This window comes from Mirounga leonina, unplaced genomic scaffold (genome assembly GCF_011800145.1).
Source record: "Mirounga leonina isolate KUSES-001 unplaced genomic scaffold, KU_Mleo_1.0 Mir_366, whole genome shotgun sequence".
In the NCBI taxonomy this organism is placed as follows: domain Eukaryota; kingdom Metazoa; phylum Chordata; class Mammalia; order Carnivora; family Phocidae; genus Mirounga; species Mirounga leonina.
Window position 1 is genome coordinate 8,312,455 of NW_023270709.1, and position 9,471 is coordinate 8,321,925.

A 9,471-nucleotide genomic window follows, 5' to 3' on the forward strand; every position below is an offset into this window, starting at 1 on the left:
CATGTATCCTGCGGCATCACTTGTCCCTACGGGTAACCCGGGCACTGGGGCAAGAAAGCAGGCTTGGGGCAGGAAACAAACGACACCCCCATTTCAAACAATAACTTTTATTTTATACTTCTCTATACTTTGTAGCAAATCTTTTTTTTGCTGAATTTAATTTATAATAAACTTTTTAAATTACATCTCTCTCTTTTTTTTAAAATCAAGGCTCTTTTATGTCAAAATCTTTTTTTAACTATATTTTAGATTAACATTTAACACCCCCCCCTTGTGATCTATACCGTTGGATATTCAGGTATTACAGTATGTGTAACAGCTAAAACAAGAGGGAAAATAAAGGCAGTGGACTTGGAAAGATGCATCGACAACAGCAGGTAAAGCTTAACCTCTCAGTGACTTTAGCAGCGATTCTTCTGGAAGCCTTTACCTAGACACCCGAGATTTCCTCAATCCCTTCCCTCTCTCCCTCCTATCCTTAAACCACAAAGCCAACAATCTGTCCTTTCACTTTCCTCGAGGAGAAATGTGCAGTGAAAATGATCAAAACAAGATACTGTGGAAGAAAGACGTGAGCGTGAGTTATTCACCATATGCTTTCCTCGTGGACATCTCTCTTGAATTCATTCCCCTGGCCTTCTCCTCTCCTCTCTTTCTTATTAGGAGGAGCCCATCATTTGTCATGTATTAACATGATTAATATAGTAGGTGGCCCAGGGCCGTTCCTGAGATTCTTGTGCCAAAAATAAAAATTAAAAATTAAAAAAAAAAATATGGGGTGGGTTTGCCGTTTTCTTATTTTTGTGTGAAGACCGACTAAAGCTGAGGTCCGATTTTGGCTGTGCTTGCTTGCTCACTGATCGGTAACGTTTGGCAAATGAAACACAAGAAATCAAACGAAATCAAAAGGAGAATCAGGATTTCCCACAATCCTATATGAGTGTTTTCAGCATCACAGAGAATCACAACGTCCCCAAAGAACGAATGGATCTTCCTCTCGATTTCCGGGAGCATGGAGTGAGTGTGGGTGGGCGCGCGGGGGGAGCCGGCCCCGCGCTCAGAAGGAAAGCCAAGTCGCTAAAGCTGCCGAGAGAGACACCAGGAGCACGGGGAGCGCCGGGAGCAGGGACCCCGCCGCCCCGTTGCCGCTGCCGCAGAGTTCGAATAAGCTGCCTTGGATGTTGAGGTTTTTGGATTCTTTTCTCAGTTTATCCCACATATCTTTCGCCCCTTCCTGGCAATCCGTAAGGGCTGTGACCGTGCAGCTGTGGAAATCCTCCCAGTATCTGGCGAGGAACAGAACAAAACGGAAGAAGCAGGTTGACTTTGAGCGCGGGGACGACCCGGGCCTGCACCCCTGCGCCTCCCCCGCCTCGCGGCCTTCGCAAACCGCTCCCGCAGCCACCCCAGCTCCTCTCCACCCGCCTGGCGCCGGGGTCCAGCTAGGCTGGTCCTCGCCAGACCTCGGCCCACCCTGGAAGCCGTCGTCCGAGGGCAGAGGCCGCCCCCTGCGGCGTCTGGTTTCTCTTTCCCGCTCCCGGGCGGGGACCCGGCAGCCGGGAGCCGGGCCGCACCCGCTGCGGGGCGCTGGCACCTCGGCCTGCGCAAACAGATTGCTCGTCCTCCTCGGGGAAAGCTAGGAAAACAGTGCTAAGCCTTGCAAGCTGCCGCCCATTAATGCCTCTTAGCTTGCAAGATGGGTTACTTGCTCAGAGCACGGCCCTCCCCTCTTGGCTTCTCACTTTCTCCTCCCCCTCGTCCCTTCTGTGTCCCCCCCCCTCCTCTCTGCGGTACTCTCTCGCCTTCGCCCGCACTCTCCCTCCGCCCTTCCTTTTGTTTCCCGTTCTCCGATTTTCCCATCCTTTCCTCTTCCCTTCTTTGTCTTCCTCCTTTTCCCTCCCCTCGGTTTTCCTCTGTTCGGTTCCTCACTTCCTCTTCCTCCTCCTCTCCCCCTCCTCTTCGGCCCTCCGTGGCCCCTGGCCTCGCTCTCCACGGTCCCCCCGGCTCAGATTCGGTCCGGAGACTCCTGCCTGCCTCTCTCCTCCCCGAGTTGGTGAGTGTCGGTGCCCTGGGCCCAGCTCTGTAGCCACCTTCTGCTTTGCAAATCCCAGTGCTCTCGGCCCTGCGCGCTCGGTCCCTCCTCTTCTCCCCCTCCAGAGTCATTCGTGGACTTGGACCCCATGCAGCCTCCTCCCCACGGCCTTCCGGGTGTAGTGTGCAGCCCGCCAGGCCGGGACTCCGGTGCCACCGCGGTGCCCACCGCTGCCAGCCTTCCAGGGACTCCGCTCCTCGCCCTCGCTCCCCCGCCTCTTCACGGAGCCCCGCGCCTTCTTCCTCAGCCACTTCCTCCCCCTGGGCTCAGCTCGTAGCCCCGCCCCCCACAACCTTCAACCAACCTGTCCTTTTTTATTGTCCCCCTTTCTTCCGAAAACCCGAAATAGATCCCGAGACTAAATATAATTCCAACCCGTGATCGATTCCTGGGGCGCTGTCTCCTTTCGGTGCTGGGTCGATCTGCGCGTCTCGGTAACTCCGGGCTGGCTCCCACTTCACCCAAGGGCCTTTAGCGCCGGGTCACTAGCGACCGCCCTCCACGCAAGCTGGTTGTATTTTCTCCTATCTCTCCCTTCTGCTCGCTAGCCTGGACTGTAAGTACGTTGAAGGCAAGCACCATGTTTGATTTATCCTTCTTTCCACTCCCACCCCATCCTCTGGCTAATAGCAAAGATATAAATGCCTGTTGGATTGCCTTGAGCTCTGGCTGTTTTCTAACGACCTTTGTGAGTCTCTAATTTATGAGGACTGGGAAGCCTAGAGCACAGGGCTTCCAGGTTCCTCAATTCATAATAAATAGCAAGATTTAGAGAAACTAAGAGGCGGAGGGACAGCTCTCTGCTGTCACTGCACCTCCCAAAGGATATCTAAATCTCTTCTTTCTTTATGCATGCCCAGATGGGGACAGGACCCTCCTGGAAGAGGAATATGGTGAAAAAGGACAGATATCCACACGGAACTGAGAGGTGATGGGCTTCAGCAGAATGTTGAGCAACCAGTACCATTAATGAAGTGGGAGCCCAGACCCAGCAGTGGCCTGCAGCCTCGGGGAGGGGGGGGGGGGGGGGCGGGGTCCTCCTCACTTCTATCCTCCAGGACCAGGTCCTGCTAAAAAAATTTTAAAAACTTGGAATAACTGAATTCTGGCAAATAATAGAAGGTTTGGGAGCCGATCAATATCTAACCTTTTGTCAAGCTTCATATAGATACATTCTTACCTATCATCAGACATTTGGAATTAAAGTAGGTGGATATGCAACCCAGATCTAGCCTTTTGTCCCTTTTCTGATAGGAAGGTACCAGCTACCTACTGCTGTGGTTTTTGATGGACACCGGGGTATTTAGGAAAGTGTGTGGCAAAATTGACCCCCATTTAATTACTCATTATTTAAACAAATAAACACCCCCTCCCCAGGAATTAGGGAGAGAACAAGGACTTCACTGTATACAAAGGATGGTGCAGAATATGGTTTCATCAGCCTATGGGGAACAAGGAACACCTCTTGCCTTGGCTTTTTGGTAAGGGCCATTATTGGGTGAGTGGTGGGAGTTACAGCTCTTTGTGAAAAATAAAATGAAGTAAAATAAAAGAAGTCTGTGTGTGTGTGTGTGTGAGTGTGTGTTGCTAGAGGATGGAGGTACTTCTAAGGTCCGCAGCAACTAAAATGTCGCTGGTCTACTACCGTAGGGCTCTCTGCTAGTTACTTCCTTTGCTAGTGGGAGCAGTGCTTTTCAGCCAAGCGCTGGGGAAAGCCCCTGTACCTGGCCAGGAACTCCTTCCTAGCCCTTAGCTGCCATGGCCTAAGGATACCCAGTGAATGCAGAGGGGAAGGGGGGCGGGCAAAGGGGGTGGCTCTCCCAAACCTCTAATCTGCCACAAACTCAGCAGAGATGGTCAGTGGATGCCCAGGACATACTTTTCTTGGGCAAAATCATTGGCACAAAACAAAATATTCTTTCAGCTTCTCTCTTAGAAAGAGAAAGAGGGACCCGCGGTCCCTTGCCTACCCCTGAATGTTCTTGGTGTGTAGTGCAAGGGGGTTTTATCAGGGGAAATGGACAACAAGCCAGTGACTTTGACTTTTCCTTTATGCAAAGCTAGTATTTCCTAAAACGCTCCTCAAACCAAAACCAACTGTTCTTCGGAGAGTACACAGCAGTCCACTTATTCACGCAGGGAAAAAAAAAAAAAAAAGAATGATGAAGACTGCCGTAAAGTAGAGCGAGGAACTGCTAGCAGTTCTCTCTGCCCCTTGCTCCTGGTTCCAGCGCCCTGAGTGCCCGCGCCTCTGTGGGTGTGGGTGAGGATGCACAGGACTGGACCTGGCTCCCGCGTGGGAGGATCCTCCTCTGCCCATCTCAGGCCACAGGATCCCCTTGGGCAGTGCAGACCCTGGCCAAGGCCTGAGGGCGTGAGTCCAAAGCCCAGCACGCACTGATTGGCGCTGGCGAGGAATTCAGAGCGTAGGCCCGCAGGCAAGCCCTCACCGACCTCAGCAGCGCCCCCCAGAACAGAAACCCAGCAGGCCAAAGAGGACACTTACGTGCACACGGTCTTGATGTTTGTCTTGTCGTCCAGGCCCTGCGGGTAATTGGCCATGCTGTCGCCCAGCTTGAGCAAACAGTCTGAAAAGCCCTTAAAGACCGCATCGCACTTGCCCGCTGCTCTCACGGCCTGCACCAGGTACGCTGCGGGGAGGAGGGGACACCGGTCAGCAGCGTCGCGACCCTGCCCTGCATCCCCGCGGCCCGCCAGCCCCGGACGCGACGCCCAGCCTCGCGGGGCGCCAATGTTAAAGGTGAAGGCAAGATGTGGCCCAAGAGGGACTGACCCGCCCCCAACTACAGACTTGTGCCGACCGTCTGCGTGTGAGCCGGTGCGGGAGGGGGAGGCGAGTCCATTCTTTTCCCGCAGCCCCCTCCCGCATCTCGCTCTGCATCTTTTTCTGTTTCCATCGCCCCCTCTTCTCACCTCCCCCGTCTCTTTTATTTCTCTCTTTCTCCTCACTCCCTCCTTCGTTTCCCAACACTTCCCCAGCAAGTCCGTGCTGGCTCTCGAAGTGCGATCTTGCATTTCTGAGGTGACAGAGGGGGTAACGACAGCAGAGTGCGGGGGCCAGGAAGGGGTGAGGAGGCGGGAAAGCGTGGGGCCACGCAGCTGAACCTCAGGCCATGTCGTGCGAGAAAGCCTCGGGCCAGCTCCCCATGCTTGGTTGGGTGCTCAGCAAACACTGCTGAATGACTAAATTAATAAAGTCTCCGGAAGCCAGCAGCAGCCATCAAAATGGATTGTTTCATTATAAAACTGATTGCCTACCGTGGAGTATGTGTTCCGAGTGCGATCCTCGCACGCAGCCTCCCCACCCCACTGGAGAAAGAGCAGCCTGGTGTCCGGAGACTGGGCGGGGGTGATGAGTGGTCGGGGCACTCAGGGCCGGGCAGAGTCACGGCTGTGTTGGCACGGGTGACCCCGGGTTACCTCCGCGGGGCCAAATCCGTGAAACTCTGTCCGCGGCTCAGCGCCCCACACATCCCGAAAAACCAGCCACCAATCCGCCTGCAGCGGGTGGGACCTTTTCTCTCCAGGCCCCAACCTTGAAGGGCCCAGGTGGCCGTCGCCCTGGGCTCTAGGCCTCTAGCTCTGGGTTCCCTCCAGGGGGCGAGGCGGGGCGGGATAGCGGCCGGGACCAGGGGAGGAGGGGAAAGGGAGGTAACCCAAGAGGCACCAAAGTCCTCTCTCCTGGCCTCGGGCGGTCAAACCCCACGGCGCCGGACTGCCATTGCCAAGGCCATTTCTCTCCACCCCAAGGCCAACGAAACAGGCTAAACGTTCGCTGGCGTTCGGCCAAAAGCACGCGAGGGGACCAGGAGGGGCGCATGAACCTTTGATCCGCGCGGTTGGGGCTAGGGGAGCAGAGGGAAGGGGCGAATCTTCTCAGAATGGAAATCGGCCTCCAGTACCCGCGACCCAGAGCGCTGGCTCCTTCCTGGGCCGTGTTCTGGCCTCCAGGGCTTGTATGTGAATGTCTCCAAAGAGGACCATACACCTCGCTGCCCCCACCACCCCCAGCCGCTGGTCCCCGAGAGCCGGGCCAGACGCAGACAAGAGGGAAGGTGACCGAACCTGCAGCAGCCTCCGAGAGCTCCCCGTTTGCAAATTGCTGCAGGAAGAGCGAGGCGGGCCTTGCGCTTTCTAATCCGGAACGGGAAGCGCCGGGGAAGGGACTAAGGTTAACTTCGACCTCGGCTCGGGCAGATTCGTAAACCTTCATGAATCTCCCTCCCCCCCATCCCCGAGAAATATTAAAAGCCCTTGCGACTGCCGTATCAAAAAGAACACTGAGGTAGAAAAAAACGAATCTTTGTTCTACTAGAATGCGGTCACAATGAAATGAACCCTACACATCCTCCTCCATAATGCATGCCACAAATGCAGCTTCGCAGCTCCAAAACGAAGTAAAATACAGTCCCTCTTCCCCTCCCCCACCCAGCTCCCCGTCTCTCCTTACCCTTTACCCCCACCCCCAAAACTCAGTGGCGAAGAAGTAGTCCCTAAGACGCACTGACAATATTTTAAAGGGGGAAAAGGGGGAATTGGGGCTCGCCGGGGGCGGGAAGCGCTCCTGTCACGTTATCTTTGCGGGCGCTGCTGGAGGAGAAGACCCTCCACACCGCGCATGTGTGAGTGAATGCGTGTGTAAAATAAGAAGCCGTGAAAATTTCTGAGTTTTTTTTTTTTTTTTTGCAACTATAACTGCTTCGTCCCTAGTTCGCTGTGGGAGGACCGGAGCTTGCGCGCGGGACGTGTTTTGAAGCTCATGCATCCGAGCAGGTCACAGCCCGTGCGACCCTCGCTGTCCTTCCTGAACCCGGCTTCAGCGAGGCTCGGGCGGGCGACCTGGGCTCCTTCCCTCTCCTCTCGGGTGTCCGCGTCTTGTGCCTTTTCCATCCGTTCATTCATTCGTTCGACCTCTCATTCATTTCAAACTTCCTCCCGCGTGTCTTCATTTGCGTTCACCACCCTCTCCATCCTCGTCCCTTCCCAACCCCCACTTTTGTTGCCAAATGTCAATGATTTGGGACAGCTCCCAGCCATGAATTAAAGATTGAGGCTCTGGTGCGGGAAAGGGCAGACATTCGGGAACAAACATGCTCAATTTCAATTCCACAACCAACAAATGGTCATTTTCCGGTCGAGGTTAATGTGTTCCAAGCTATCCCGCATGCACAATCTCTCTCTCTGGTTTTAAAACCCCTCCAAAGTAAGGTTATTTCCCTCCAGGAAAACAGAGCCCCAGACCTGCTCCACTTAAAATCCCTATATCAAAAATAAATGCTGTCTCTTGCTCTCTAAAAATTTGCAGGCTAGTTGCAAAATGCCACATTCACTTCCCACATTTAAGGGATTTGCTGCAATTATTAATTTTATTGAATCTCTTTTCCCTAATGTCAAAGATTCAAAAGAACCAAACTCAAAATATCAAGTCATTTCTTAGAATTAAAGGAAAACGCCAACATCCTGCACAGTCTAAAATCCCCGTAATGTTCATGCAAAAAAATCACATACACAAAATCATGTCAAATGCATAAAAAAAAAAAAAAAAAACCAACACTGCAAAGAATCCATTTTAATGTACAGATAACTCCAAACCCTATTTCTTCCACATTTCTCATGGAGAAAAATATTATGCATTTTCTCCTGCCCCATTCCCTAAAGCATCCTCCTATCCAAATACTGCAAGGGGTTGTCTGTAAAGAATGCTACAACCTGATATGATAGGAGGCAACAATTCCCTCGGTCTCCAGAAAACCCTTTTGAAGAGTTTCTATTTTTTCTCTTGTCCATTCTATTAATAATCTACTTCACTTTCACTTTTAGGTCAGGTTAATTAATGCTCCAACCTGCATCGAAGAAGTGGGGTTTCTAGTGCTGCCTTTCATCACGTCTTCCTCATTCTGTAAGGAAAAACGTGAACTTTTAAAAGCCCCAAAACAGTGTAACTAGGACTCAACATTCCTTAACATAAAATGGGGACTAAATAAATCCATCATAATTAACCCCAAACAAACAAAAATAACAAACCCTGGACGTGACATATTGCAAACACTTCTTAACCCTTTCCTATATAAATAATTCGGATGCCTATGTGGAAAGGAACAGGCATATATAGAAAATTATATCCACGTATATCTGGCTGAATTCAACCTCCTCAATGATAAGCATATTTAAATATGTACTCTGGGGTTCCCTATCATTCTCAATTTGCACCCCAGCCGGGTCTGCGGTGCCCGGTGCAAACGCTGCAGCTAGGATATGGGGGGGTAGGGAGCGGGAGAATGACAAAGTTCTAAATGCAGCAGTCTGAGCCCCGAAATATCTTTGCTTTCTGCACATAAACTTTCCATTCTAGCTGCCTAGCCATCTTGTTCCTGCATTCACCTTTCGACCCTTCAAAATAATACCTTGCCATATCGCAGGGGTCAATGCATTGCCCCAGAACGCAGAAAACCTGGTCTAACCCGAGAAAGGGAAGCAAAAATGGACGTGCGCTTTGGGGGGAAAAGGGAGGGGGGGAAAGCCCCCTCCTGAAAACGGCCAGCTGCATACATTTCCTGGCGAACGTTTGGAGTCTCTTTTTTTAAGAAAAACCAACTCGGGACGCGCGAGTCCCTAGGAGCCGATGCCCCCACCATTGGGGGTTTGCCGGCTTCTCTGTACCCCCCCGGCAGCCGCGGGCCAGTCGGTCCCCCTCGGCGCCGCGGGCCGGGCCGGCTACCGCCTGCCACCATCCGCAAGCCCGGCCCGGCGGCCACTTACCTATTTGCACCGCGAGGATCAGTGAAATATATCTGCCGTTCAACTTAAGTCCCATCCTACGTTTAGTCAAACCATTTGCGACCGCAGACCTTTAAATAGTTAGTTTAGAGAACGCGGGGGAAAGCTGAAAAATAGGCATTGCCAACAAGTTCCAAGAGCGACGGAGACTTTATGCACGGGGAAGGCAGAGGGAGGAGAGAAAGAGAGGGAGCGAGGAAGAGAGAGAGAGAAAGAGAGAGAGAGAGAGGCTGAGAGAGAGAGAGAGGGGGGAAGAGCTGGGAATGGTTCACTCCATTAGGAGGGGGCGGAGGAAGTACAGCCTCACGCCCACGAGCAGGCCTGACGTGGGGGATGACACGGAATGATTTTTTTTTTTTTTTAAATAAAGACACCTTGGTAGAGAATCGCCATTTATAGTCATCAGAAGCTGGAATTAATCAGATATCTCCAATTAATGTGCGATTCAAACGAATTCTCGCCTCCCGGAGGTGACCACTTGCCCGTCCCCGCGGCCACCCCCGCCTTCTCGCTGTTCCCGGGGTCCCCGAACCCCGCCTCCTCCCTGCGCGGAGCAGGGGCTCCCTCTCCCCTCCCCGCCT

General features: G+C 52.7%; 1 protein-coding gene across 2 annotated transcripts; it reads right to left on the reverse strand.

The window, feature by feature from the left end:
* Positions 1–811: 811 nt before the first annotated feature.
* Positions 812–9,150, reverse strand: NRN1 (neuritin 1). 2 transcript variants are annotated; one of them, XM_035030791.1, is made up of 3 exons: positions 8,873–9,150; positions 4,599–4,743; positions 812–1,286 (listed from the first exon to the last, which is right to left on the reverse strand). In XM_035030791.1, the coding sequence occupies exons 1-3, from the start codon at positions 8,925–8,927 to the stop codon at positions 1,058–1,060; spliced, it is 429 nt and encodes a 142-aa protein (XP_034886682.1). In that variant the 5' UTR covers positions 8,928–9,150; the 3' UTR covers positions 812–1,057. The 2 variants fall into 2 exon arrangements, with proteins under 2 accessions (XP_034886682.1, XP_034886681.1); XM_035030790.1 differs by lacking the exon at positions 8,873–9,150 and adding an exon at positions 6,179–6,523.
* Between the last annotated feature and the right edge of the window lie 321 nt (positions 9,151–9,471).

Excerpts from the sequence above, each read along its gene's own strand:
- NRN1 (XM_035030790.1), bottom strand. The coding sequence starts at position 6,326 with ATGAAGGTTTACGAATCTGCCCGAGCCGAGGTCGAAGTTAACCTTAGT. Across the intron at positions 4,744-6,178 it reads GCTCTCGGAGGCTGCTGCAG|CGTACCTGGTGCAGGCCGTG; the intron begins GTTCGGTCACCT and ends TCCTCCCCGCAG. Across the intron at positions 1,287-4,598 it reads AACATCAAGACCGTGTGCAC|ATACTGGGAGGATTTCCACA; the intron begins GTAAGTGTCCTC and ends GTTCCTCGCCAG.